This window comes from Balaenoptera musculus, chromosome 2 (assembly GCF_009873245.2).
Source record: "Balaenoptera musculus isolate JJ_BM4_2016_0621 chromosome 2, mBalMus1.pri.v3, whole genome shotgun sequence".
NCBI lineage: Eukaryota > Metazoa > Chordata > Mammalia > Artiodactyla > Balaenopteridae > Balaenoptera > Balaenoptera musculus.
This window is the reverse complement of record NC_045786.1, coordinates 90,675,549-90,702,879: the sequence shown is the minus strand read 5'-3', so window position 1 is coordinate 90,702,879 and position 27,331 is coordinate 90,675,549. Positions and strand designations below refer to the sequence as shown.

Here is a 27,331-nt window from a genome sequence, read left to right as displayed (position 1 = left end):
GGTCTTAAGGAGGGAGGGAGGGAGGGGCGGCGGCGGCCGCGGCGTAGTCGTCATGGCGGACGCGGCTTTGGACGCCGTGCGAAGAGAGTTACGGGAGTTCCCGGCTGCGGCAAGGGGTGAGTGGGGTGGCTCCTCGACCGCAGAGCAATCACAAGATGCGGGAGGGGCCTTGGGCTTGTCGAGAACCGGGTCCCGGATCCGGGTGCGCCCTGGTTCTTCCTGGGCCACTGGCACCAGGGTGCACCCTGTTTCTTTTCCGCAAGGGGCGCGGAACCTCGTGCACGTGACTGGTGGCCGGCCCCTCTGTGCTCGCGCGTGTGTCGCAGCCCCGTTCCCCAGCCCCCTGGGTGGGCCCTCAGCTCCCCTCCTTCCGTGTTCCCGCACTTTCGTGGCTTCTTGGGGGGACTCTTCACATTATTCCCAAGACCCGGCCCAGTCTTTACTCTGGTGGCGTTCTGTGTTTCCCACCGTCAGCTGGCACCGAATACTCGGGGCATTCTGTTGTTAACCCTCCCACCCTTCCCTGTTGTGAAATCTTTAAGGTTTCTCCCTCTCTGAACCCCTGCTGGATCGCTTCCTTCAGGAAAAGACTCCTCCAAGCTGCGAGCATTGCAGAGCTTTGGGAGAACTGGAGGCAGCTGTACTGGAGATCCCTGGCTCTTCCCCTGCTTGGTTTTTTACTTTTCTCTCTCATTCTCTTCCTTTTCTCTTTCTATTTTTAAGCAATATCTTATCACTGAATAGTGACATGGGCACATGGTTTTAAAAACAGCAGACTTACAATGTAAAGTAAGCTTCCCTCCCATTCCAGGCTCCAGTATGCATCCTTCCAGAAATACTCTGTTAATATCTACACACAAACCTATGACTGTATATCTCCCTTTTTATACAAATGGTAGCTTGTTAGGCACACTTTTCTGTACTCTGTATCTTTATTTTTTTTTTAATTATGTCTTTGTCTTTTGACAATTTTTAAAAATTATTTATTTATTTATTCATTTATTTATTTTTGGCTGTGTTTCTGTGCGAGGGCTTTCTCTAGTTGTGGCGAGCGGGGGCCACTCTTCATTGCGGTGCGCGGGCCTCTCACTATCGCGGCCTCTCTTGTTGCGGAGCACAGGCTCCAGACGCGCAGGCTCAGTAGTTGTGGCTCACGGGCCTAGTTGCTCCGCGGCATGTGGGATCTTCCCAGACCAGGGCTCGAACCCGTGTCCCCTGCATTGGCAGGCGGATTCTCAACCACTGCGCCACCAGGGAAGCCCTGTACTGTGTATCTTGAAAATCGTTCCATATCACTCTACTTCAGTCTTTTTCAGTCTTTTCCATCCCTCCTGTGTACTAATGCTGTAATTTACTTAATCAGCCCACTATTGGTAGGCATTTAGGCCATTTCCAATCTATTGTTTTCAATACTGCAACCAATACTTTGAGTGTTCGTTTAACCAATACTTAGTAAGCTCTTCAGTGTGCCAGGCTCCATTCAGTATGTTTAGGATACATCAGCGAACAAAACAAATCTCTACCCTCGTAGAGCTTACATTCTAAGTGAGGAAACAACCATAGGCACACTAAATGAGTAAATTATATAGTAGAAAAAAATGGGTTAGAAGATAAGTGCTTTGGGGTAAAAAAGTAAAGCAGAATGAGGAGGCTCGGGATGTGGCGTGGAGGGCAGGTTACAAGTTGAAATGAGAAGGTCAGGGTAGGCCTCTTTGATAACGCGACATTTGAGCACTGGCTTGAAGAAGGAGGGGAGCGGGGGAGCTGGGCAGACCTCTGAGAAACAAGAGCATTCCAGGAGAGGGCACGCGGGTCAGATGCCCTATGGTGGGAGTGTGCCAGGTGTGTTCAGGGATCAGTGAGGAGGCTGGTGTGCCTGGAGCAGAGTCTTTGTGCACATGTGTGTTTTTGTTGGTTAAATTCCTAGCAGAAGAATTGTTGGACCAGAGGAATTGTTTGGATCCTTTTTGAAATTCTCACTTGGAAGCCCCAGGAGGGAATAGTGGCCATTCTCTAAAGGAAATCTATTAAAACGGTGAAAAAGTAAAACTGAAATAAAGGAAATCTCTTAAACGGTGAAAAAGTAAAACTGAAATAATTACAGAAAGTACAAAGGGTTAAAAAAAAAAAAAAAGCAGTGGCCACTTATTTTAAGACTCCTAGTTAGAATAACAGGGAGATTTATTGAGCCCCACCAGATGACTGCTTAGATGGGCTGGCATGACTGGGAAGGCCCTTTGCCAGATTCCTCGCCCTTGCTCCCTTATCTATCTGGCACGTTCCATCTTGCCTCTCGAGCCAGTGAAGGAAGCATACTTCCTTTTCAGTTTTCCGGTGTCCACCAGGGTCTTCCCGCTCAGTTTCAATTTTTGATCTAAAGACATTTCACTTTCCAGCTGATTGCAAGGCCCAGATGACCGGTGTGGAGACGCGGTCATGAGAGAGAGCGTGACCTCGGAGGTGAAAATGAGTGCAGTGGCTGTTGGGATAGGATGTAGTAACCACCCACTGGGGACCAAGACATTCAGGCTAGACCGCAAGGATGAAAATAACACAGCAAAGCCTATGCCCTGTATAAAAGCCAGGAGGAAGGCATTCCAGTGTGAGTGAGCAGCAGGAACAACGTTTGGCACCACCTGAGTAGAGTGTGTGCTGATGGGCAGGCACCAGGCAGGAGGAAACCGGACTGGAAAAGTAGGTTGGGCCTCATCACGGAGTGTCTTGAATGTGTGGGCCAAGGCTGACTGTATTTTGTAAGGAGCAGGGGTAAGCCGTCAAAGGACTTTTTACTAGAGGTGTGACAAGATGAGATTGTATTTTAGGAAGATGACTGGGGCCAGGGTGGGGGATGCTTTGAGAAGGAGGGGAATTAAGCCAAGGAAACCAGTTAGTTCACTGCAGCAATCATCCAGCCAGGAGATTTTGGAGACTTATATTCAACCATTAAGCAAATATTTACTGAGCACCTACTGTGTGCTAGGTCCTGGGGGGTACATCAGTGAATAAGACAAGCATCCCTGCCCTCATGGAGCATACATTCTAGCAAGAGAGATCGATAAACAAGTGGAATAAGTAAAACATATAGTGTGTTAGTGAGAAATGATAGAATAAGAAGGGAAGGGGTATAAAGATTGTTGGGGGCAGATTACAATTTTAAAAAGGGTGGCCAGAGAGGGAAGCCTCATCAAAGTGACATTTGAGGACCCAAATGAGCTAACTTTGAATGTGGTTACCAGCAGAGGAAAGGGATATGTGTGGCTTGAGAGACATAGGCGGTAGAATCAACAGGACTTAGAGGTAATCAGTAGGATACCAGGAATGAGGGAGAAGAAAGAGTCAAAAAGAAGAGATTTTGGGGGCTTCCCTGGTGGCACAGTGGTTAAGAATCCGCCTGCCAATGCAGGGGACACGGGTTCGAGCCCTGGTCCGGGAAGATCCCACATGCCTCAGAGCAGCTAAGCCCGTGCGCCACAGCTACTGAGCCTGCACTCTAGAGCCCGCAAGCCACAACTACTGAGCCCGCAAGCCACAACTACTGAAGCCCGCGCAGCTAGAGCCCGTGTCCTGCAACAAGAGAAGCCACCGCAATGAGAAGCCTGCGCACCACAGCAAAGAGTAGCTCCCACTCGCTGCAACTAGAGAAAGCCCGCGCGCAGCAACGAAGACCCAACGCAGCCAAAAAATAAATGAATAAATAAATAAAAAAGGAGATTTTTGTTAAGGGTGACACAGGGCCCCTATTGACCTCTGCACAGGTGGCGCACCACACCATCTGCCCAAATGCACATGGCAGCCCTGGGTGTCTGAGGATGGTGATGCTGTTCGGTAAGACCAAAAGACAGTTCAGCCCTTACTTTTCTTCTGATGGTTTTGTGTGGCAGCCTGTCTCTCCAGTTAGGTTGTAAGCTTCTTGAGATGATGCTCGGATCATCCCTTAATACCTCCACGATGGCCCAGCCAAGTCCTCAGCACATTTTAGGTGCTCTCCAGAACCTTGGCCACCCATACAAGCATTGGCCTTGGGGCCTCAGCTCTACTCATGCTGGAGCTCCCGACACTGCCTCCATGGCTGCCTTTCCTAATGGATGCCAGGAGGTTGGCCACTCCGGAGTAGGAAAGCCAGGGGTTCACTGTGCAGGGCTGGACGTGGCCCCCTGGAGGGTATGGATTGTGTGCTGAGCAGCAGCCCGTGGCCCTGTGGACTTTAGGGCCCATCCTGGTGTGTTTATGGCTGTTTCACACTTTCTCCTTTAAATTTCCCTCCTCATTCTTCTGTTCCTGGTTGTCCAGGGTCCCTTGGTCACCTATAGGCATTGCCTGGTGACACAGTGAACTGCCCAGAGAGGGCATCTCTTATGCAGGCAGCAACTGGGTACTGTTGGCCTCAACCCCCTTCCCCCGCCTCTTTCTCTCAGAGCTCAGCGTGCCTCTTGCTGTGCCCTACCTGGACAAGCCCCCCGGTCCACTCCACTTCTACCGCGACTGGGTCTGCCCCAACAGGCCCTGCATCATCCGAAATGCCCTGCAGCACTGGCCGGCCCTCCAGAAGTGGTCCCTCCCCTACCTCAGGTGGGGGCTGCCCTGGGCGGAGTGTGGGCGGTGCTTTGGGGCATCTGGGCTTGGACTGAACGTCCATTCCTCTAGAGCCACAGCGGGCTCCGCGGAGGTGAGTGTGGCGGTGACCCCAGATGGTTACGCGGATGCCGTGCGAGGGGACCGCTTTGTGATGCCTGCCGAGCGCCGCCTGCCCCTGAGCTGTGTGCTGGACGTGCTGGAGGGCCGAGCCCAACACCCCGGGGTCCTCTACGTGCAGAAGCAGTGCTCCAACCTGCTCACCGAGCTGCCCCAGCTGTTGCCTGATCTGGAGCCCCACGTGCCCTGGGCCTCTGAGGCGCTGGGTGAGTGGAGGTGGGGCCCCGGCAGGGAAGAAGTGGGAAGGTGGGAGCCAGCCCCGCTTGCCGCTTCTCTCCCCTTGCTGGTGACGGCCCACACTCTTGGCTCCACGGGGTCAGCTCCCTCGGCCTTGACTTCATTTCGACGAACTACTGAAGATGGCTGCCCTTCCTTCTGCTCCAGGGGACAGAGGCCCCTCGCCATGCTCACCCACCTCTGCCCCTTCTCCCTGCCGTTTCCCGGGGGCCCCTCTGCTCCCCGCCCAGGTTCTGGCCCAGCATCACTGTGGTGGTAGTTCCCAGCCTGGCCTCTCCTAACTCGCCCTCTTTCCTCTGACCCACAGGAAAGATGCCTGATGCTGTGAACTTCTGGCTGGGAGAGGCAGCTGCAGTGACGTCGTGTAGGTGTCGGGAATACAAAGGTGGGGAGGAGGTTGTGGGGAGGGAAGGCGAGGCGGAGAGTAGAAGGCCGGCCTGAAGGGAAGTCAGACTGATTGATCTGTAAGATTTCTCCTGGGATTCTGGGGCTCAGGCATAACAGAGGGCCTTCCCCAACAGCTCAGGTGGGTGAAGGTGCCCGCGGCATTGGACGCGGGGGACGCTGTTTCTTGTAGGTCCCTAGAAAGCAGTGAAGGCCAGCTAAGTCAGGGGGTAGACTCAGAAGAACCCTGTTTGTGCAAATTCCCCTCTTGGCGAGTGTCAAGTCCCTGGCAGGCAGAGATCTGAGATGCCCGAATGCCTGCCGGACTCCTTTCCTTGGCATCCCCCTGAGCCTCCTCTGACTTTGCGTGCTCTTCTGTCACACCGTAAGCTGTCTTGGGGTGCAGGGCCCCAAGTGCGAGTGTCTGCCCCCTCCTGTGCCCTGCCCCTCCTAACCCTGCCCACTGGGCCCTCTGTGTCGGCAGTGCATAAGGACCACTATGAGAACCTCTACTGTGTGGTCTCGGGAGAGAAACACTTCCTGCTGCATCCACCCAGCGACCGGCCCTTCATCCCCTATGGTAGGGGATGCAGCCTGGAGGGGATGGGGAGCAGGTGGCCCAAAGTAGAGGGAGGGCAGTGGGTAGCCCTGGGCGGGCTGGGCCCCAGGCCTGAAGTGTGGACACAGCATCTCCACTGCACTAGGACTCCTGGCCCTCTTGCCCCTGCACCCAGGGAACAAGTGGGAGTGGTGGGCAAGCTCCAGGCCCTTTGAGGGTGCCCACAACTTTCTCCCTTTGGCTTCAGAGCTGTACACACCGGCAACCTACCAGCTAACCAAAGAGGGCTCATTCAAGATGGTGGATGAAGAGGCCATGGAGAAGGTGTCTGCCTTGTTCCTGGGCCCCGGGAGGGGGGAGGCAAGGAACCTGGGCTCTGAGGAACAGGCACAAAAGAGATGGGGAGGTGGTGCTTTGCTCTGAAGAATCCCTACGTCTGGGCCTCCCAGTGCCAAGCAGGGCAGGGCCCATGGTGTTTACCTCCAGGGACAGAGCTGGAGGGCCTGAGGGCTTTGGGCCTACTCCCTGGAATCTGTTGTGTTCCCAGGTGCCTTGGATCCCACTGGACCCCTTGGCTCCAGATCTGGCCCAGTACCCCAGTTACAGTCAGGCCCAGGCCCTTCACTGCACAGTGCAGACTGGCGAGATGCTCTACCTGCCCGCCCTGTGGTTCCACCACGTCCAGCAGTCCCATGGCTGCATGGCCGGTGAGGGGCTGCCCAGCTCACCGGGGGGTGGGTGGAGAAGCTTAGGTTAGAAGGGGGACCCTCGTGCTCCGGTCTCCATTCTCTCCACAGTGAATTTCTGGTACGACATGGAGTATGACCTCAAGTACAGTTACTTCCAGCTGCTCGACTCCCTCACTAAGGCCTCAGGCCTCAACTGACCGAGCCCTGGTGAACATCACCAAGGACAACTCATGGAAAAGGCCGTGCCCCTCCTGAGCCAGTCACCTCGAGAGGCAACCTGGAGTCAGAGGTGCTGGCTGCTGGCCCAGCTGGGCTTAGGGTCAGCTTCAGAGGATCGGGAGGACCAGGAGGTGCCAGGCAGGTCTGGGTGTGGGCTCCCAGGAAGCTGGCGCACAGGTGAGGCAGCAGCCTGTTCTGGAAGAGGAGTGGGGTTCAGGTGCGGCACCGCCTCTCACCGGCGCCGTGACCTTGGGCAGGTGACTGCCTCACAGCATCGGTGTGCTGTCTGTAAAACAGAGATAACGATGGTTCCTACCTCATGGCGTGTTGGGGACGGTATCTGTAAGGATGGCACCGGCCTGGCACGGAGGAAGCGTTCAATAAAAGGCGGCTATGATTCACGTGTGCTAAGGCTCCCTCGCGGTTGCCTTCCGTGGTCTGGTGAGGGCTGGAAGGTTCAGGTGAACATTTCAGGGTGACCCTGATTGGGGGTGAGGGCTGGGTCCAGGCCGGGGCCTGAGGAGCTCTCTGCGGCCGAGACCTCTCTGTCCCCGGCCGCCGTCACAGCCTCTCTGGGGCAAGCGGGCCAACCTCAGCCTTGCTGTCACTCTGTGGCACAGAACTCGTTGACTCAGGGCCTGTAAAGCTCTCGTTAGCTTCGCTCTGGCCTTGTTTGCTCTCCTCCTCCAGCTCCACGGCAGCTGGTGCGGTCTTGTTCCCTAAAGGTCGCCCTCGTTTCCCTCACAGCAGGCACAGATAGGAGGGGACAGAAACCCCTGTCCCTCCTGAGGCTGTCGCCCTGAGGAAGGAGCAGGTCTCTACACTCACTGTCCCCATCCCGCCCCCTTGCCCCAACCTGGCCCTGGGGACGGAAGAGCCCCCTTCCCCGGCCGCCACCCAGCACCCAGCTCCAAGGTGGAGGCAGCCCGGCACGCGGCTTTGAAGGGCTGTTCGCAGAACAAACCACAGCCCCGCCGGCTCACGCTGGGGCCCGAGGCGCTCCCCTCAGGTTGGCCAAGCACTTCAGTGAAGACGGGGCGGTTCTGTCACGTTGGCAGCAGGAGGCTGTGGAAGGCCCTGGGGTGGGGGAATGCGGCTCGTGGGTCTGCTGCCGCTCTGGGACCCGCTCCCTGCCTTCCAGACCTCAGCAGCCCCTTCAGCCGCGCCCCCAGCCAGACCCCTGCGGCCTCTTGCTCAGCCGCTGACGGCGAGCTCTCCTGGGGGTCCCTCCTTGAGGTCCCGGCAGGGAGAGCAGGGCTGTGGGGCCCAGAGGGCGGTGGCTGGAGAGGATGGGTCTCTGGGGGTGCTGAGCCCCCATCGCGAGGGTGTCAGTGGCTCTGTGTGGGCTTAAGGTGTCTCATCTCCTGGACGGGCGGCTGGTCCGGGAGTGGGCGTGGGGCTTGGGTGGAGCGGAAGCAGTGGGCAGGAACCAGGGAGGAGCTCGGGGCCTGCTGGGACATCCCTGGTGCTGGGTGAGAAAGCTGACAGTCCTTAGTCCTGCAGGTGCTGCCGTCGTTCCTTCTTCCCGAGGACACTCTGCCTCATGGCTCTGGTAAGACCTGCTAGGGCACTGGTCCCTGCGCGGCCTGGTTAATGCTGTTTCTCGAGGGGGCTATGGGCTTCTCCAGGTGTTTGCCGGCCTTGGACAGGGCCAGGGAGCAGAGGCCAGGGAAGAGGCAGGGTCTTGGGAAGGAGGATCATTCTGTGTTTTTCCTGCCCTAGAAATGGGCTCCAGGCGGAGCTCCCTGGCACCGTGGATTTGGGCCCTGAGAACTCAGGCTCCCAGCTGCCGTCCTGGGGCCCCAGAGGAAATGGCCGCTCTGGTGTTCTTTCTGACTCAGTTGCTTGGGTCATGGGGGCCCCAGGGCTGACGCTGCTGGATGAGCTTTTCCAGCTCTGCCCCTGGACTCCGTTCCATCAGGGCCCTTCTGAAGCAGGGCTGATGGCCAAAAGGAAGACTCGATTAGCACAGGGTCTACATCCCCATACCCAGGGTCGTGGGTTTGGATGGGGCCACCTGGGGACCATCTTTAGCCTGACCTTGTAGGACCTGGAAGACTGGACAACCTATGGGTGGTCTGAGCTGATAATTGCTGTCCCTAGCCTAGTGGAGAGCCCATTTCCAGAATTGTCTTTTGGCCAGGGATGCAGAGTATGGGAAGCAGCTCAACCAGGGGGACCAAAGACAACCGGGGCCCTGACATACCTCTTCCCTTCCCTCTGTAGCCTTATATCCACACCCCGCTTTGCTGCCCTGGGGGCCCCCTGCCACCCAAGACCAGCCTCAAGGCTGCTTAGTAAAGGGGAGCCAGGGTTGTGGGGTGGAAAGAGTAAGGATACTGTACCAGGAACTGGAAGCAGGTAAGTGTGGGAGTTGAGAGCAGAAGTCGAGCTAGCCTGCTCCAGTCCTGGCCCTGGGTCTCGGGCAAGCAACTACTTAGCCTTTCTGTGCCTCTGTCTCCTTGTGGGGTTGGTCATAATAAGTAGTCCTCGTGCATAGGGTGGTTGTATGATTAAATCGAGTTAATCTACATGAAGCCCTTGGACCAGAGCTGGTGCAAAGTGTTGTGTAAGTGTAGGCAGGCCTCATCAGGAGATACCGTAGCCGCCTGTTGGCTCAGGACTCTGGTGGGTGGAGGACAGGCCTGTGGCTGGGCAGGGCTGGTCCTTCTGGTTCAGGATTAGGCCTCAAGGTGTCACCCCAGCCTCCCCTTTGGGCCCATCAGCCTGTAGTAAGCCTGTTTCTCTCTCTCTCCTCTGCAGGCAAAGGTGCCTGGGACCTGCTTGCTCACCATTCATGTCCTGCAGGCCCATGGCCTGCCCTCCAAGGACCTAGGTGAGTGCTGGGCCCAGAGAGGGCAGTGGTTCTGCAGCTGGCTTCAGAGTGGGGCAGGACAGTGGGAAGAGATGCGAGTAGGGCTGGGCGTGCAGCGGGTCCCAGAGAGGGTGCTGATAGGAGGTAGTGGATGGAACATCGAGGTCAGGCCTGCACCTCCTGCCTCCCGACCCAGCCCCATTTCCTGGGTCTCTAGGTCTCCTGGGGCTGCCTGTGACGGAAGGACGTGGGCTCTGGGCGGCTGGGCTGGGAAGGGCTCTTGGCCAGCACCGGGCACTCCTTCTTTCTTCCCACAGTGACTCCCTCTGACTGCTACGTGACTCTGTGGCTGCCCTCGGCCTCCAGCCAGCAGCTCCAGACGCGCATGGTCAAGAACAGCAGAAACCCCATCTGGAATCAGAGCTTTCACTTCCGAATCCACAGCCAGCTCAAGGTGGGCAGGCATCAGCCTGGCCCTGCTCCCTGACCCACCCCTGTCCCACCCCTTCTTCCTGCAGCCCCCTCACTCTGTTCCCCTTTCAGAACATCGTGCAACTCGAAGTCTTTGACCAGGACCTTCTGACCAAGGATGACCCTCTGTTGTCAGTGCTGTTTGACGTGGGGACTTTGCGGGCTGGGGAGTCCCGGCGTGAGAGCTTCTCGCTGAACCCTCAGGCAAGGCTGTGTGCAGGCAGCGGAGGGCTTCAGCCCTGGGGAGGGGATGCTTTGGAGGGTAGCCAGGTACATGGCTTTCTTCTCCAGTGAGTGGTCCAGGCTTCCCTGGCATCCCAGAGGCCTCTGTCAGCGAGGAGCTCCTGTCCACCAAAGAGCAGTCCTGTCCCCGACCCTCTGTCTTGTCCCCTAGGCCAAGGGCAGCTTTCTTGGAGCAGTCCAGGGAAGGTGGCCAGTGGCTCTCCTCACCACTGGGACCGCAGCAGCCCAGGTGTCTGGGTTGGGACCTACACACACACGTGCTCCTCACCGTTTCTAACTTGCTTCTTTCTCTCTCCAGGGCAAGGAGCAGCTGGAAGTTGAATTTCGGCTGCAGAATTTGTAAGTCGGGCCATGGGGCAGTTCCCGGGTGGGAGTGATTCCTTCTGGGAAGGACAGAGCCCAGCGCACCCAGAGCTGACACCCTTCCCTGGGAGGCATCAGGGGTGGAGGAGGAAAGCCCAGACCTCCTTGGGGGATGGGAACCTGGGTTCTCACTAAGGGTCACTGGGGGCTCTTTCCAGGACCGACTGTGCTGAGCGCCTCGTCAGTAATGGCATCCTGGTGGTGAGTCTAGAGCCCCTCCCTCGTGCCCTCTGCGCACCCTTCTCCCCGGGCCTGAAGCTTGGGCCCACCACGGGGGTCGGTTACCGTTGTTGCTGGGGGGTGGCGGGGCTGGCTGGGATTTTAGTTCCAGAGGCTACAACCCCAAGCAAATGTTTGGTGACTCAGGGCCAAGGTAAAAAGGTGCTGAGGAGCAGGAACCAGGGTGTTGGGAGGGTGGCGTCTCCAGCAGGGGAGGGGCTCGAGTCTGAGGGGCTCTCTTAATGACCCAGGCCCGGGAGCTCTCCTGCTTGCACGTTCGACTGGAGAAGGCCGGGGGCCAGCAGGGTGAGTCCCCAAACCACTGGGAGAGCTGCCGTCTCTCAGCCCTTGTCTTCCCCTTTCTAAGGGGACCCTGGAGGGAACCTTGCACTAGCTGCCCCCAGCTCTCAGCCAGGAGCAGGGGTGAGGGGACGAATCCATGCTGGGGCTTTTTCCCTTTAGTCCTCAGAGGGGCTGTGGTGCGACCCCATCTCCCAGCCCAGGTCTGAGCCAGACCTCCATCTCAGTGGGGGGGAGGGCCCCGCCCCCAGGCCCCTTAGGCGAGACAGGGGCCTCTGTGGGCTGAGATCCCATTCCCAGCCTCTCTGCTCTGGTTCCTGTTTCCAGGGTCAGAGGGCGGAGTTCAGCTTGTGGTTCCCGGGTCCTGTGAGGGTCCGCAGGAGGCCTCCGTGGGCGCCGGCTCCTTCCGCTTCCATTGGCCGGCCTGCTGGGAGCAGGAGCTGAGTATTCACCTGCAGGTAGTGGGACGTCCCGGGCGCTGAGGCCTGCAGAGCCCTCCCCCCTCCTTCCCTCGGCACCTCCTGCCAGCCTGTTCCTCTGCTCACCCCGAGGCTTCCCAGGAGGCATCCTGGGAAGTGTGGGGTTGACCTCAGCCTCCTGTCCCCCTTCCAGCTACTTCTCTGTCACTCCCGGGGCAATTGATGAGGCTTTGCTGGAATGGAAGGGTGGAGATTCTTAGGTCCTCTTCATCCTTCCTGCAGGATGCGCCCCAAGAGCAGCTGAAGGTGCCTCTGAGGGCACTGCCCTCTGACCAAGTGGTGAGACTTGTCTTCCCTACATCCCAGGTACTGGTCACCCAGAGGAAGAAAGCCAGATGCGCGGGCGGGGCTGGGCCCAGGCCCCAGGCCTTGAAGGGCGGGCCTGCTTCTGTAGCGGCTTCTGTCCTTGGGCCAGGCCCTGGACAAATGCCAGGCCAGGCTCTGGGAGAGGAGTTCTCTGAGTATCCCTGTCTTCAGGCCTCAGGCCTGGCCCCTGTGGAGATGGCTGGCGCCCAAGGGAGCATGGGGCTGTCATGGGACGTGGCTTGGGCTGGGTTGAAGGCAACGGGGTGTCCCATCTTTGTGATTGGAGGCTTCATGGTTTTCAGGAGCCCCTGATGAAGGTGGAGCTGAAAAAAGAAGAAGGGTGAGAGGCCGGCTGGGCACTGGGAAAGGTCACGGGGGACAGCAGCGGGCACTCAGCCTGGAGGAACGAGCAGGCACGGGGCGGCCCCTAGCAGGCCCGACCACCGTGAATCCTCTCTGAGATGCTCAGGGGTTTGCTCCCACGGTGGGGCCTGAGGTGCGGGGGCCTTGGCAGATGAAGGCTCTTCCTGTCAACGTTTTACATGCATTCCTGGTTCAGTCAGAGGGGTGTGTGTCTAGCCCAGTGCCTGGCACTTGGGAGGCACTTGATAAATGTTTGGCTGGAAAAGCAGATGGCAGGTGGGACAGTGGTTAGAGGCACAGAGGGGGCAAGGAAACCAAGAGGAGTGCAGTCGCGCCCCTTCGGGGCCTCAGTTAACCCTCAGGAGATGGGAGGAGCCGCCTACACCGGCCCTGCACATGCCTGGGGGGGCGCTAGCTCCCCGCCATGAAGAGGTGGGAGCACCATTCCTGTCCCCTTTTTAGAGTCATTTTTGGGTGGGTGAGGGAGAGAGGCTGAGAGGAGGAAGTGGATCGATGGCATTGGGTCCTCCCTGGAGCCTCTTCAGTCACCGCTTTCCTGGTCCTGTGAATCCGCTGTGCTGCTTCCCCAAGGGTGTCCCCGCCAGGGTCTGGGTTCACCTTCTCCCCCTCACATCCACACGACACACGTCAGTGAGGACACAGGAGCAGGGGCGAGGGTTGGAGAGAGGAGAGGAGAGGAGAGAAGGGTGGCGGCTGGCTTTCCGGGGCAGGCAGGCCAGCCCAGCTTCTCTTTCTCTGACGAGGCCGGGAGCTGCCTCATGGTGCCTTCCTTCCCACCCAGACCGAGGGAGCTGGCGGTGCGGCTGGACTGCGGGCCCTGTGCTGAGGAGCGGGCCTTTCTGAGCAGGAGGAAGCAGGTGGTGGCCAAGGCCCTGAAGCAGGCCCTGCAGCTGGATGGAGACCTGCAGGAGGATGAGGTCTGGGGACTGGGCTGGATTAGGTGGGCGTCCTCGGGTTCAGTGCTGGATGCTGGGACTGGTTGTGCCCTAACCAGACCAGAACTGGTGCCGAGCCAGCCTTGGACCCTGCTCTGCTTCCCTCTCCCTTGCTGTTGTCAGGAGCTTGATCACATCAAATGCAGAGCAGTGCATGAGGCCTGGGGCATCTCCTAGGGATTTGACCTCTCCTAGAAAGAGGGAGAGGTAGCCATGTGGGAGACTTTTGAGGTGACCCTGGGGCTTCAAGAAAGCAGTCACCAGACTCCTTAGGGGCTAGAGGTGAGGAGATGAGGCCTGGAACTTGTCCATTTCTCTTGGAGTTCTTAAAACCAGACAAGCCTGACGCTTGCAAGGCTACTTCCGACTAGACCTTCCTCAGCAGACCTGACTAGAACTGGTCCCAAGAGCCCTGATCAGATCTTGACCAGCCTTAGCTGTGGGTGAGCTGAGTGGGCGCTTGGCTTGCTACCTCTTCTTCCTGTGGCTTGGCCTTCCCCTTCCCTAAGGCCTCTCCAAGCCTGGCTATTCTCTCTTCCAGATCCCAGTGGTAGCTGTTATGGCCACTGGTGGTGGGATCCGGGCCATGACTTCCCTGTATGGGCAGCTGGCTGGCCTGAAGGAGCTGGGCCTCTTGGATTGCATCTCCTGCATCACAGGGGCCTCGGGCTCCACCTGGTGAGCTTGAGTGTAGGAGCCTGGGGGTGGCTAGTTGGGTTGTGATAGGAGGGTGTGGTGGTAAGGCTCTCTCAGACTCCATTGGCCTCTCTGACCAAACTGGAAGGGGTGGGAGAATGCACGTGCCAGAGAGAAAGGTGCTCAAGGGGACCCTGGAAGGTGTCTTTTGGGCCATTGTCCTAGCATAGAGAATGAGCCCAAGGCGTGTGATGGGGGTCCTTGAGTGACAATCCCCCGGCTTTGGCTTTTCCCAGGGCTTTGGCCAACCTCTACGAGGACCCAGAGTGGTCTCAGAAGGACCTGGCAGGGCCCATCGAGTCACTGAAGACGCAGGTGACCAAGAGCAAGCTGGGCGTGCTGGCCCCCAGCCAGCTGTGGCGGTACCAGCAGGAGCTGGCTGAGCGCGCGCGCCTGGGCCACCCGCCCTGCTTCACCAACCTGTGGGCCCTCATCAACGAGGCGCTGTTGCATGACGAGGTGTGGGGAGGGGCGCGGCCTGGGGGGCGGAGTGGGGCTGTTGCCGGGGGATGGGGGCAGCCAAAGCCAGGGCAAGGTCCAGAGGTGGGGAGCGGCCCTGGGCCGCAGGGGCTGGCAAAGGCCCCAGGAAGCCCTGGCTTTAGGCTCACACTACCTTCCCTCAGCCTCACGACCACAAACTCTCAGACCAGCGGGAGGCCCTGAGCCGTGGCCAGAACCCTCTGCCCATCTACTGTGCTCTCAACACCAAAGAACGGAACCTGACTACCTTTGAATTTGGGGGTGAGTAGCTCCAGAACCGTGACCTGTGCTCTCACAGTTGTCGGGGTGAGAGGTAGCCAGGCCTGTCTGTGAAGGTGGGTGTTAACTCCCCCCTCTTCTGGGCCAGGTCCCTTGCTTTCCAGAGCCTGTCATCCTATCCGAGTCACTCAGGCTTTGGGATGGGGGCAAGGGCCGTGGGTCCCACGCTCAGGGTGCCAGCAGCAAGGCTGGGCCTCCTGATCACGAGGCTGCCCGACGCGGGGCCCGTGGTGGGTGCCTTGGTGCCCGAGGGGCCTCAGGCTCTGGGCCCCATGGTGAGGCTGTGTGGCTCTTCACAGAGTGGTGTGAGTTCTCCCCCTATGAGGTCGGCTTTCCCAAGTACGGCGCCTTCATCCCCTCTGAGCTCTTTGGCTCCGAGTTCTTCATGGGGCGCCTGACAAAGCGGCTTCCTGAGTCCCGCATCTGCTTCCTGGAAGGTGAGCGGGTCTGGGAGGTGGGAGAAGCTAGGGTTGTGGGGAGAAGGGGCCTGGGCGAGGTGGCGGGCTCGACTGTCCCAGCTCAGTCACTGGGACATTTCCTGGTCCCGGACGGGCTGTGGGGAATGGTCTGGGTTTGGTGAGGTGGGGGACTCTCTCCCACTCAGATCTCCTCCTCAGGCATCTGGAGCAACCTGTACGCAGCCAGCCTCCAGGACAGCTTGTATTGGTCCTCCGAGCCCAGCCAGTTCTGGGACCGCTGGGCACAGGCTCAGGCCAGCCTGGGTAGGTGCCCGGGCTCTTCCCCGCAGGATGGGAGAGGCAGCCAGTGGGCCTGTATTTGGGGAGTGTGGGGTGGCTCTCTCCTCCTTTGTGAGTCCACAGAGGCTGGAATAAAGGGTCCCCGTTTCCCCCATTCTTGACTGCAGACAAGGAGCAGGTCCCCCTTCTGAATATAGGAGAGCCTCCCACGGCGGCCAGCAGGATAGCTGAGTTCTTCACTGACCTTCTGACACGGCGTCCACTTGCCCAGGCCACCCACAATTTCCTCCGTGGCCTCTCTTTCCACAAGGACTATTTCCAGCATCCTCACTTCTCTGCCTGGAAAGGTATTGCTTTTCTCCCCTGCTCCCAGCTCCCCAAACTCTTCCCATGGCCACCTGAGCCTTGGGTCCCTGGTCCAGACATCTGCACTGTCCAATCCCTTGGCCCCAATTCGTTTGAGTTCAGTTCCCTGGGTGGCTTGGAGCGGGGGCCCCTTTTCCTCTCCTTACGTTGGGGTCAGGGCCCATCTGTGGAGCCTCGGGAGTTGAGGTGCTGCTTTGGCGGGAGAGGGCAGGAGCCGGATGGTAGAGCCTCCTTCTAAAGCAGCAAGGAGCTGGCATTAGGCTGGAGGGGCTGGTGCCTTTAGCACCAGTGACAGCTGCTCTCCACCGGATCCCCACCCCCTAACTTTCCAGCCACCAAACTGGATGGCCTCCCCAACCAGCTGACACCTGCAGAGCCCTTCCTTTGCCTGTTGGATGTTGGCTACCTTGTCAACACCAGCTGCCCACCCCTCCTGCGGCCCACACGGGACGTGGACCTCATCCTGTCGCTGGATTACAACCTCCATGGAGCCTTTCAGGTGGGCAGCGGGCAGGCTTGGGAGGCGGGGGCAACGCCAGGCCTGGCCTCAGCTGGCCCGACATCCTGACTCTGGAGAGATCTGCTTTGGAGTCTGGTTTCTGGGACAGCTTCCCTTAGGGGCTGTGACAGCGACGCTGTGAATGAAAGGCTGTGGATTCTATGAACTCTCCCCCAGGGGAACTTACTCTGCTCAGGAAGTTGGCGTGGTGGGAAGCTGGCAGTGTTTTAAAATGTATTTTATTTTGAACGTACCTGCACCCTGTTTGGTCCTGAACCCCTGGGACTCCTTGCTCTGAGTTTCCGTGTTGGTCCCGTGAAGGGTTTTGTCTCCCAGTTGCAGAACCTGGGCGTTGTTGTTGTTAGCGGCCCGGCTCCGTTGACACCAAAGGGGCTGCCATAGAAGGGCTGCCAGGTTTAGAACATTTACCCCAGCCTGGCCTGCTGGGTCCACTAGCGTCTGGCTTGGCATCTGGGCACCCAGTCCCACGTCTTAGCAGACCTCCACGTTCAGGCAGCCCAGCGTGGAGGACACTGGGAGCCCATGGACCCATCCCGCTGATGCCTCTTCTGCCCACCCTGCAGCAGCTGCAGCTCCTGGATCGGTTCTGCCAGAAGCAGGGCATCCCGTTCCCGTCCATCTCACCCAGCCCCGAGGAGCAGCGCCAGCCCCGAGAGTGCCACCTCTTCTCAGACCCTGCCCGCCCTGACGCCCCTGCTGTGCTGCACTTCCCGCTGGTAAACGCCTCCTTCCGGGAGCACTCAGCCCCAGGTGAGCCACCATCCTCTGGAGCCCTCCTCTATCTAGGCCTCCACCCAGGTGACCCCAAGCCCGCCCTCCATCCCCAGCGAGGTCTCCTCCCATGGCCGGCCTGCACTCTCTCCACAGGGGTCCGGCGGACGGCTGAGGCGCAGGAGGCCGGGGAGGTGAACCTGTCTTCATCCGACTCCCCCTACCACTACTTGAAGGTGACCTACAGCCAGGAGGACATGGACAAGCTGCTCCGCCTGACGCACTACAACATCTGCAACAACCAGGAGCAGCTGCTGGAGGCCCTGCGTGAGGCCGTGCGGCGGCGCAAGCAGCGCCGGGCCGAGTGATGGGCAGGAGGATGCCATGCCACGCCCCAGCCCCACGGCCCCTGACTCTTTCAGGCTCCCTCCTTGGCCGCCTTGCTGCTCCGGTTGAGTTGGGGTGGAGACCGTCATCACCAAGTTCAGAGCCTCTGGCGGTTTGGACGGCCCAGTTGTGGTCGCCAGCCCTCTGAGGGGCTCACAAAGGCGCCCAGCACCACCCAGACGTGGCACTGAAGCCACCAGCACCCCTGCCACGGACACCCTGGGGTAGGTTGAGGGTTTTAAACAGGGGCTGGGACCTCGTCTCCATGATGCGGCTGGAGAAGATTCAGAGGTTCTGTGGCAGCGGGGTAAGTGGGGCAGTCTGGGCCAGATTTGTGTGCGCACACAAAGCCCCGTGACCTGGGTGTCCTTTCCCTTCCTTGCTACCTTGAGTAGCTGTACAGAGTGAAATAAATAGAGCATTTTATGTATTACAGAGGCCCATACAAACGTGAGGCATTATGGAGATTACTGTCATTGCTTCCAAGAAGGGACAGGTCATCCCACCTCTTGGTTACCCATGGCAAGGACTGGTTTAGGAAACAAAACCCCTCCCCAGGCACCTTATAGAGCTGGGAAGTCAGCTTGGGCTTCCCCTGAAGAGCAGGCTGTGAGCTCATGGCAGTGTCTACGCCACTCCGGCCCACTTGCTCCAAGCAGAGAGGTGGCCAGTTCAGCCTGGGGGGCGGGTCTTGCTGCTGCGGCCCTGGTCCTGCCCGGGTGACTCGCAGTGACAGCCAGCACTCCTGTCTTCCTCACCCAGGGACTCAGGCAAAGGGCTGCTTCCTGTCCCATGATTAATAGGGGTGGGCCAGACCCGGGATCAGATGAGCCCAAGACAGACCAGTGCTAACGGCGTGACTTCAGCAAGCTGTGACCTTGGTGGGGCCTGTCTCCTAACCGTCTATTCCAGAAGTTGGTCCCAGGGGCCTGATAGCTGGGTCTCCTGGTCCCCTTGAGGGTGTCCTCGCTTGTAGCCCTGAGGTTTGGTGCCACCTGCAGGTTCACTTCAGGGCCCAGACCTGTTGGGAGAACAGGGAGGTGGAGTGAATTTAGGGCCTAGCTTCCCCAGAATCTTCTCCAAGCACTGGTGCCCCCGGCCTCTGCACCTCCTCCTAACATTGATGTGGGATGTGGCTACTGGGAGGCAGCTGCGGGAGGGACCGTGATGTGTGGGGGGATGGGAGATGACTGGTTCCCATGAGCCAACTCACTACCTCTGTCTGCCCTGGGCATGTGGCTGGAGGCACAGAGCAGAAGAAATGGCTGCTCTGATGACCTTAGAAGCTACCGTGTCCTGGATAAGGCCTGTTGACTCAGCAGCACCTCATCTGAATCATAAATTGGAAGCTGTAGGCCCTGCAGGAGTGGATAATTATACCAGACACCACAACTGGCTGCCACCCCTGCTGTGATGTGAGTGATTCCTCAGGCACAAGGCTGTGTGTGGAGTCTGTGTTCTGTGTCATTGTGTGTAGGTCTGTTCTGTGTGTGAACCTGTGTGTGGGTCTTAGGGTCTATGGGTGTGTGTCTGGGTGACATCCTGACTTCCGGCCTCTCCGGGATAGTGAGGCTCCTCCCCTTCCCCCCTGGAGCAGGGACCTGGCTTGCCACTCCACATCTGACACCGAGCGCTGGGGAGAAGCAAGCCAGGGTGCGGCCCGGCCCTCGGGGGAGCAGAGAGCCATTCCCTCACCCTCTGCAACCTGGCCCGGGGCCCAGGACGCAGGGGAGCAGCAGGACCTGCCCTTGGCTGTAGCTGCCAGATGGTGCAGCCGGCTAAGGGGCAGGGCCTCAGCTCACCCCGCCGTTGGGGTCCAGCAGGAGGTCCTCCCGGCAGGCCAGCCGGGCCTCGGCCTGGTCCAGCCCCTGCTGCAGCTTCTGCAATTGCCAGCTCCCCTCACAGCGCTCCCGGCGCAGGGCCCAGGCCTCCCTGAGTGCCCGCGGCCGACCGTCCAGCTCCTGCAGGCACTCTGTCATCTGGGGGGACGGCGCGCTGTGGGTGAGAGGCTCAGGCAGAGCCATGGGGTAGGGCAGGGCTGGAGTGCCCAGCAGAGGTGTCGAGGGAAGACCGTGAGGCCTGGACCCTCCCCGTCTCTGCCCCCCTCTCTCCGCCCCCTGCCTGGCCTTCTCCTCCCGCTCAGGGTTCCGAGGCCTTGGGTAACTGGGCTGTGTGCCCGGCCCCAGACCCATCTCTGTGCTCGTACCTCTCCAGGGACATGAAGTGGCCATTGTCCACCAGCTGCTGCCCTTCCTGCTGTACATTCTGGGCTTGATGGCAGTGCCCCTTGACTTGTTGCCCCAGCTCCTCAAGCAGCTCCAGGAGCCGCTCGGTCCCAGCCACATCCCCAGCCAGCTCCTCTGAGGACACCAGCCCCTGCTTCTCCTGAGCCCATGCTCTGCGGGGCAGGGAGGGGAAGCTGCTGTCAGGGCCAGGAGGGCAGACTGGGGTGGGGGGCAGGGCATGAGCTGCATAGGGAGATGGGAACTATAGCCCCCCAAAGAGCTGGGGTGACCCCCGCCCTGCAGGGCAGAGCTGAGCCAACAGCCGGGGCAGGATGCCACCTACAGCAGTTCCCGACAGCGTCCGAGGAAGGCGTGGCCCTGGGCAGCCTCCTCCAGCTGCGACCCCGCTCCTGGACCTTCGCATTCAGGGTGGCCCAGGCCTCCTGCACCTCAGCCAGTTGCTTGGCCAGGTCCTCCTGAGCCACAGGGTGTAGCTGGCCCAGCTGGCAGGCCTCCATCTGCACCTGGGCCACCTCCTTTTCCATCGCTGCCAGTTGCCTCTGCCGCCAGAACACAGGATCAGGCCTTACCCCCTGGCAGCCTGATGCCTGCTCCTCTTCAGGGAGCACCCATCCTCTTGAGAAGTCCACCTCCACAGCCTGGGCTTGCAGGCCCTCCCTTCCCACCTCTGGGGTCCCCTTACCCAGGGGAGGAGGGCAGACGGGCAGGCCACGGGGCGTGGACCCTTACCTCCAGGCATCTGTGCTGTTGCTGCAGGGTCTGCACCGGCGCCGGGCTGCGGCCACAGGCATCTCTTGCCACCAGGGCCGCCTTCTCCTGCATCCAGCCCCGGAGCTCGGCTGCCGCCTGCTCAAAGCCGCAGACCTCACGGGCCATGGCCAGGTTCTGAGAGAGGAGGGAGGGCCTGCTCCGGCCAGGGTCCTCTCTCCCTGGAGATGTAGCCTCCCGGGCCACTTCCTTTTAAACAAGGAGGTCCATGGGGCTTGGTGACTCGTTCATGACCACCGGGTACAGGAAATGTCCCAGATGTGGCAGCTGCTCTGTGAATGTGTGATGTTACTGATGACGGGGTAGGGCCCTGGGGGATTCTGTGAGGAGAGGGTCTTCAGTGCCCAACTCACGAGAGGGGCAGAGGTGGGGGCTCGGAAGCAGGTGGGAATGAGTCCACCGGAGGGAGGAGGTTGCTTTGGGGGCATCTGGCTGAGATGAAGGGGGTCGCCTCAGGAGGCTACCTGGCCAGGACTCTCAGAGGCGGCAGCCCTGGGCTGCAGGCTCTGTCAGGGGCTCGGGGACCTGGACTGCTTTTCTAGAAACTGCCAGCTGTGGCTGACAGCGAAGGCCGTGGAGAAACACTGAGGATGTCCTCAGCACACAGATCTACGCAGAGCATTTAGATGAGAAGAGTGAGTGGCTGGAGCGATCTTGCCCAGTTAGCGTGTGTGGTGAAGGACAACAGACCAGCGGGGCCTGTGTCTTAATAAAGCTGAAGCCTATGTTTGGAGGGGGCTTTGGGTGGGGGGGAGGCGGTCAGGAGCTGGCCAGACATGCTTCCTGTTTCTCCCTGGAGGTGTGAGCTGCACCAGGGGGAACCCAAATCGGTGGAGAGACTCGGAGAGGGCTGGAGGTGGAGGACTTTGCAACTTTTGGTCTGCTTGGCACTGGGAGTTGGAGGCAACCATCTTGCTCCACACACAGACACACAGACACACAGACACATACACACACGGCGGCACTGCCTGTCCCTGGCCCAGGCAGAAGACACAGCTGTCTCAGCCCCTTGGCTGCCCCTGGCTGAGACTGGGGGCACCTACCTGTGTGCGGCCTTTCACTGCCCGGTCCAGTCTCTCCCAAGCGGCCTCGATGTGACTCCGCTGCCCTTGAATCTGGGGAGAGCACCTGGGTGCCACCCATTCCAAGGAGCCTGCCTGCTTCCGCGGGGCCTGCACCTTGGCCTGTCCCAGGCTCTGGACTTCCTTTCTGAAAGCATCGAACTTCTCTTCCAGCACCTGCAGGGTGTAGGGCCAGGGAGGTCACTCTGCAGGTGGCGTCCAGCAGCTCTCAAAGCTAATGAAGGGCTCGGCAGTACCTGCCATTTCTGACGTCCCTTGGCCCTGCCTCTAGGACCACAGGGATCCTCCCAGAGCCCCCCACTTCCTGTGTGGCCCCCTCCCCCTTCTCTGCCCTTGCGGGCCACTCAATCTACTCTCCTCCAGGTTTGCTCAGGAGTGACTCACCTTGACGGCCTCCAGGTCCTGCCCGTAGTCCTGGGACTCGGCAGTGGCCACCTTGCTCGCCAGCCAGGCGTCCAGGAGCAGGGCCTCCCGCTCCAGTTGGTGGAGCTGCAGCTGCTCCCGAAGGCCTTGCTCCCTGCCCTCCGCTCTCTGCAACAGCGCCGAGTGGGTGTTCCTCACCGCGAGCATCAGGGCGAGCAACCTGGGGCTGCGGCAGGAAGGACAATCCGCCTGGAGCCCTTCCTCTCCAGGCTGGACCGGCCTCGCGCCTCTGTAGGGAGAGCCCCTCCCTGCTCCTCCCTGCTCCTCCCTATTTGGGCCTGGCTCCAACTCACGTTTCTGGGTTCTGCCCGCTCTCGAGGAGGGCTGCTGTCTGCTGCAGCCTCTCGATGCGCATGCTGAACCCCTCCAGGTCTCTCCTGGTGGCCTCCAGCCACCGCAGAAAGGCCTGCGTGGCCTCGGCACTCTGGCCCATATCCTCGATGTCCCGTTCTTGAACACAGCCCCGTTATTCCAGCCAGGATTCTGCCTCTGGGAGCTGGGGTGACATAGAGGACAGGTTTCCCTGGGCGATGCCCTCCAGGGCTCCCAACTTTGAGTTCACGGCCTCGAGATTTAGAGCAGTGAGTGGTTCTCAACTTGGCTGACGGGGATCACCTGAGAGTTTTAACAACTCGCTATGCCTGGCTCTCACCCCTTAAGATTCGGATTTGGTCTGGAATAGAGCTGAGTGTCAGCACTTCTTAAAAGTTCCAGGTGATACTGATGTGAAGCACTGATTGAGAATCATTGGTTTAGAAAAAACAGCAACACGAAACCAAACCAAACCCAGTGGGCTGTTTCCTGGGAAACATGCTGAAGGAAGATCTTGGGGGCAGGAGACAACTTAGTGGAGGTGACAGAAGATGCACAGAGAGCCCGGACCCCCACCTGGGGGTTACCTTCCAGCCCTGCCTACCCTCTGGGTGTCCTCATGACCAACCCCCGCCCTTTTGTGCCCCATCACACCCCCTCACCTCCATCAGGGACTGCTGGGCCTCCCGAGCCTGCTGCAGCCGCTGTCGCCTCTGCGCAGCCTCTGCCTGCAGGTGGCCCACGGCATCCTCCAGCTGCCGTGCCCGGGCAGCCGCGTCGCGGGCAGCAAAGTGCCCAGCCTGCACCAGCTCGCGGCCTGTGCCCACCGCCGCCCGGGTCAGAGCCTCGTGGCTGCTCATCTCAGTCTCCAGGTTCTGCAGAGCCGGAGGAAGACGGGGGATGCCCCTGGGTGCTCCTTGGGGGACCCAGAGTCGCCTCTCAAGCCCGGTGGGATCCCACAGCTGCCCCCAGAGAGAACCCTGCCCCTGTGACCAACAAAGAATCCAGGGGCCCCCAGAGCCTCCCGCAGGCAGAAGCTTCCAGCCCCAGAGGCAACTGACGACAGCCCCGCCCCTCCCGCTGGGCCCACACGTGGCACTTCTCCTGCAGGCGCCGCAGGGCGCTAGGGCTCTGGCCGCAGTCCCGGGCGGCCATCAGGGGCAGCTTCTCCCACACCCAGGCCATCTCCTCGTCGGCATCCCTGAAGAACTGCAGGAGGAGGCTCCGGGCCTCCAGGGCTGTCCTGCGCTCCCGCAGGGGCGCCCGCTGGCTCTCGAACCTGCAGCAGTGGAGGGCGGGCCCGGGGCAGGGGGCACCCTGGTCGTCAGGATCAGGGCCACACTGTGACCCGCACACCAGCTCGCCCGCTCTGTGCCGCTCACCGTGGGCAGGGAGGGCCCCGAGGAGCTGAGCCGGGGGGCAGAGGGGAGGGACGGGTTTACCTCTGAAGCAGCCGCTGGGCCTGCTCTTCCACGTCTTGAGCCAGGCAGTGGCCTTCCCGGACAAAGGCCTGTGCAGGTCCGGCCTGCCTGTCCAGCTCTCCCTGAGCCCCCAGGAGCTCGTCCAGCCCAGGCTGCTCTGGGCCCCTGATGGGGGCTCTCAGTTTGAGCTCCACGGGCTCCAGCCACTTCTCCAGTTCCTCCACGCTCTGCTGGAGACGCAGGGCCTGGGGCAGAATGTGAGGTGGGCACGAGGGGGAGAGTCTAGAGCTGCACCCAGCCCGCTCAAGGGCCACACAGCCTCACCTCACGGGCCTCCTGTAGCTTGGCTGCCTTCCTCTGGCAGTTGGCCTGTAGCTCCTCCCAGAGTTCTCTCAGCTCCTGCAGCCGCTCCTGGATGGTCTCTGAGGATGTGAGGCCATCCCGCAGCAGCCTCTGCCCCTCCTACAGCCACAACATGGCACACACCTCGTGGACTCAGGACTGCTGGTGTCAGGGCTCTCGTGTTGGCTCCAACCACCAGCCCCACAGCTGCAGAGTCTGTGTGCTAGCTGTGTGATCTTGGGCAAGTTCCTTAACCTCTCTGAGCTCATTTCCCTTATCCATGTAATGGAGATAATAATGGGTATTTTGTTTAAATGAGATCAAACATTTCAAATACTTAGCAGGGTACTTTATATCAGAGAGAGGCAGCCTGGGGTCAGGGCTTGCCCTTTGCAGGTGGAAGAGGGTAAATTTAAAAGGTGCTATACTTTGACTCCTACACGCACAGGACTGCTGGCTACATACCCTGACTCTGTCCTCTGATGTCTTTCCAAGAGAGCTGTTAAAACCATCACGCCGAAACACCATCTTTAAAATTCTTGAAAAGGCACTATTTTTGGAGAGGGTGCCAAGGGAAGCCACTGCACCTCACCGCCCTTTGGTGCTTAGCGCGACGTCTGTATGCAGAAAGCACTTGAAGGTCGGCCATCCACGGCTGTGATTCAGAGCCAGCTGCCAGGGCTCTGTGGGGTCACCCCCTGCTCTGGCCTGTAAGCCCATCCCTGGTCCCCAAGACCTCACCGTCTGCAGCCTTTGCTGGTGGTGTACACTCATGTCCTGCTCGGCCTGGAGATTCTGCTGCCGCCGCAACTGTGCCTGCAGCCCAGCTGGGGCCTGCCAGCCCTCTTCCAGGACCACCAGGTTCTTCTCCCTCAGCCATGCGGCCACCTGGGCACAACGGGAGGAACAGGCTCTGCTGCCTAGGGCTCTCCTTCCCCCTAACCTCTGGGCTGCCCCGAGGAAGAGCGGCTTGTTCCGGGGCAGCCCCTCCTCTCACCACAACCACTCCCCACGCCGGCTAACCTCGTAGGAACCCTGCAGGGAAGCCTGCAGCTGCTCCTCCAGCTGGCGGTGACAGGTCCTGGCTTGCTCCAGGAGTGCCTCTTTCCTGCCGGAAGGAGGGTGTCAGGGGCCTCAGGTCTGCTCGCTGGGACCTGGAGCTGCTACGGGTGTGTGTGTGCGCACACGCAGGCACACACATGTGCATAGGTGTGCCCTTCCAGCCCAGGACAGCCTTTCTTGTGTATCAATATACCCTGAGTCTGTCTCCTGCTGGGGCTGCCAAAGGGTGTGGAGGGCAGAGGAGATGCAGACAGTCTTGATGGGATGTAAACAGCCCCCTAGAGGATGCCAGAAGCCTGAGAGGGAGGGGGTCAAGATGGCACTGTCCTGGGGGACAGCTGGGCCTGCCAGGAACCACCTAAGGGGACTGGGTGGGGGGCAGGGAGTGTTGACAGAGACCAGCAAACCAACATTTTCCATCTGTCAATCAAAGACCTCGGGTACCCAGGTGGGGTCCACCTGCAGGGAAGAGGAGGGGATGGCCGCCAGGGCACCAGCCCAGGAGCCACAAACACAGTGGGCCCTGGTGGGCTCTCTGGGAAGGACGGAGACCCCCGCCAATCTGGGATCCAGCTTTTGGCCAAATCTGCCTTGATCTAAACGTCTGAGGGGCTGGACGAGGCAGCTGAACCAGATGGGCTTTTACGAGAAAAAAAGGCAGAGACTGGAGTCTCATAGCTGTGCCGGCTTCAGTTAAATGAGCATAAGAAATATGCCGACACCCCTGAGTGCCAGGCACGACACCGGGACATCAAGGATTCCTTTCTCATCCTGACCACAACCCTAAGAGGCAGGTATTTTTATCCCCTCACTGTAGACATGAGACTCTGTGAGGAATCTGCCCCAAGTCCTGCTGTGAGAGGGCAGCGCAGAAACTCAGCGCTGTCTGCCTAACTGCTGTGCTCTGGTATTGCCATTTCATGAGGTCGTCTCTCTTTTAGTTTCTTAAGCATGTGCTTCTTTTTAAAAGTCCCCTTTATCTCAGCTGAGTGACTGTGTGCTGTTTGACTCCATAACAGGTTGACACACTGCAGGGTCAGGAGCGCTGGGGCCCTGGCATCTGAACTCAGCCCTTGGACAAGCCTGGTGAGCCCAGGCTAAGGGATACAAGGGCAAGGGAAGAGCCTGACGCCTGTGCCAGCCCACCCATGGCTCCCGCAGCCAGAGCCAGAGGTACCTCAGGAGCATGGCCTGGCACCGGCCCAGGACACCCTGGGCCTCGGGCTGTCCACCCTGGTGCAGGCTGCGGGTGGAGGCTTCCAGCGCGCTGATCTTCTCCGCCTGTGCCTCCAGGTCTCGCTCATGCATCTTCTGCTTCCACAGCAGGGTGTCCACGTCAAGCAAGGAGTCCTGGGAAGCGATACTGTCTACAGGGCTGCCCCCTCCCAGTCCCAAGCTATCTACTTTCCTACCAAACACATCCCCCCAATCCCTCAAGGCTGTATCTGGCTTTAGGGCAGCGATTCTCAACCAGGAAAGGCATGGGGGATAAGGGTCAAGTGTTAGAATTTCCAGGGCAGGTGGAGCTCCTCCACATAACAGGGACACCCTCTCCTCTGCACTCCCAGTAAGGCTACGTCAGCACAGGAAACGGCCCATGATCATTCTCTGAGGACCCCCACGAGTCAGGCTTGCCTGCCACAGGGGTTGGGACAGTTGTGGGAAAAGCAAACCTCTGGGTGTAAGGAAGTGAGGAGGGCAGAGGAGAGAAGGGTGTTGGGAAGGAGGCAAGAACGCGTCAAGGGCCACAGGCTCACCCTCTGAGCTCCCACAGCAGTCCCTGCGGGGGCCCAGCCCCAGATGCATAAGAACTGCCAGCGATGGACGGGTAAGCCACCGCTCAGTGACCGACGTGCTTGAGGGTCGGGAGATGCCCTTGGCCTGGGGAGCTCTGGCAGCACTGGCTGGTTTGATCTCTAGTGCTGCCCTGGCAAACACTCCCTCACTCCTGCTGGGCACCTACCCCCAGACCCTCACTGGCTGGGCAGGCTTCCAGGCTGCAGAGCCAACCTTCCACCTGCTCCACAGAGCTCAGAACCAGCTGTTGAGAAAGGAAAAGGCAAGAGGAAGTGAGCAGAGGGTCCAGTCACAGCAGGTGGAGTGACCCTGTTGGTGGCCCAGTGGGAAACCAGGGACCTGGGGCCTGGCCCCACAGAAGGAGTCCACAGCAGGCAAGATTTGCCGTGGGTGAGCTGAGTGGTAGGCGGTGGGCGGTGAGTGGTGGGAAAGCCCCTGGCGCGGCA

The 27,331-nt window shown here is 59.7% G+C and overlaps 3 protein-coding genes across 7 annotated transcripts in view; 2 read left to right on the top strand and 1 right to left on the bottom strand.

Annotated features, from left to right (window-relative positions):
* The first annotated feature begins 20 nt into the window (after positions 1-20).
* Positions 21-7,187, top strand: JMJD7 (jumonji domain containing 7). 3 transcript variants are annotated; one of them, XM_036845162.1, is made up of 8 exons: positions 21-116; positions 4,416-4,569; positions 4,653-4,898; positions 5,237-5,293; positions 5,798-5,893; positions 6,120-6,196; positions 6,420-6,579; positions 6,670-6,804. In XM_036845162.1, exons 2-8 carry the CDS (start codon positions 4,518-4,520, stop codon positions 6,756-6,758), a joined length of 777 nt encoding a protein of 258 aa, XP_036701057.1. In that variant the 5' UTR covers positions 21-116; positions 4,416-4,517; the 3' UTR covers positions 6,759-6,804. The 3 variants fall into 3 exon arrangements, with proteins under 3 accessions (XP_036701057.1, XP_036701055.1, XP_036701056.1); XM_036845160.1 differs by having other exon boundaries at positions 27-116; positions 4,645-4,898; positions 6,670-7,187; XM_036845161.1 differs by lacking the exon at positions 21-116 and adding an exon at positions 3,679-3,825 and having other exon boundaries at positions 4,645-4,898.
* On the top strand, positions 6,840-17,865 carry PLA2G4B (phospholipase A2 group IVB). 3 transcript variants are annotated; one of them, XM_036845151.1, is made up of 21 exons: positions 6,840-6,957; positions 8,284-8,332; positions 9,544-9,616; positions 9,913-10,049; positions 10,139-10,270; positions 10,608-10,648; positions 10,831-10,873; positions 11,143-11,197; positions 11,519-11,649; positions 11,893-11,976; positions 12,279-12,316; positions 13,142-13,277; positions 13,837-13,973; positions 14,228-14,450; positions 14,615-14,732; positions 15,050-15,187; positions 15,368-15,472; positions 15,616-15,795; positions 16,147-16,313; positions 16,898-17,084; positions 17,202-17,865. In XM_036845151.1, exons 2-21 carry the CDS (start codon positions 8,324-8,326, stop codon positions 17,411-17,413), a joined length of 2,346 nt encoding a protein of 781 aa, XP_036701046.1. In that variant the 5' UTR covers positions 6,840-6,957; positions 8,284-8,323; the 3' UTR covers positions 17,414-17,865. The 3 variants fall into 3 exon arrangements, with proteins under 3 accessions (XP_036701046.1, XP_036701045.1, XP_036701044.1); XM_036845150.1 differs by lacking the exon at positions 6,840-6,957 and adding an exon at positions 7,210-7,241; XM_036845149.1 differs by lacking the exon at positions 6,840-6,957 and adding an exon at positions 7,741-7,789.
* The window catches only part of SPTBN5 (spectrin beta, non-erythrocytic 5), a 50,944-nt gene continuing 35,606 nt past the window's right edge, over positions 11,994-27,331 (bottom strand). The window contains 18 exon segments of the mRNA XM_036842010.1: positions 11,994-12,299; positions 18,333-18,453; positions 19,235-19,427; positions 19,639-19,830; positions 20,001-20,055; positions 20,058-20,217; positions 20,408-20,563; positions 21,490-21,684; positions 21,913-22,117; positions 22,245-22,447; positions 22,926-23,138; positions 23,356-23,542; positions 23,706-23,929; positions 24,009-24,146; positions 24,768-24,914; positions 25,050-25,134; positions 26,266-26,438; positions 27,052-27,129. Coding sequence (XP_036697905.1) covers positions 18,436-18,453; positions 19,235-19,427; positions 19,639-19,830; positions 20,001-20,055; positions 20,058-20,217; positions 20,408-20,563; positions 21,490-21,684; positions 21,913-22,117; positions 22,245-22,447; positions 22,926-23,138; positions 23,356-23,542; positions 23,706-23,929; positions 24,009-24,146; positions 24,768-24,914; positions 25,050-25,134; positions 26,266-26,438; positions 27,052-27,129 — 2,622 coding nt within the window. The 3' untranslated portion in view covers positions 11,994-12,299; positions 18,333-18,435.

Excerpts from the sequence above, each read along its gene's own strand:
- JMJD7 (XM_036845160.1), top strand. The coding sequence starts at position 53 with ATGGCGGACGCGGCTTTGGACGCCGTGCGAAGAGAGTTACGGGAGTTC. Across the intron at positions 117-4,415 it reads GTTCCCGGCTGCGGCAAGGG|AGCTCAGCGTGCCTCTTGCT; the intron begins GTGAGTGGGGTG and ends TCTTTCTCTCAG. Across the intron at positions 4,899-5,236 it reads CTGGGCCTCTGAGGCGCTGG|GAAAGATGCCTGATGCTGTG; the intron begins GTGAGTGGAGGT and ends TCTGACCCACAG.
- PLA2G4B (XM_036845151.1), top strand. Across the intron at positions 10,649-10,830 it reads GAATTTCGGCTGCAGAATTT|GACCGACTGTGCTGAGCGCC; the intron begins GTAAGTCGGGCC and ends GGCTCTTTCCAG. Across the intron at positions 14,451-14,614 it reads AGGCGCTGTTGCATGACGAG|CCTCACGACCACAAACTCTC; the intron begins GTGTGGGGAGGG and ends ACCTTCCCTCAG.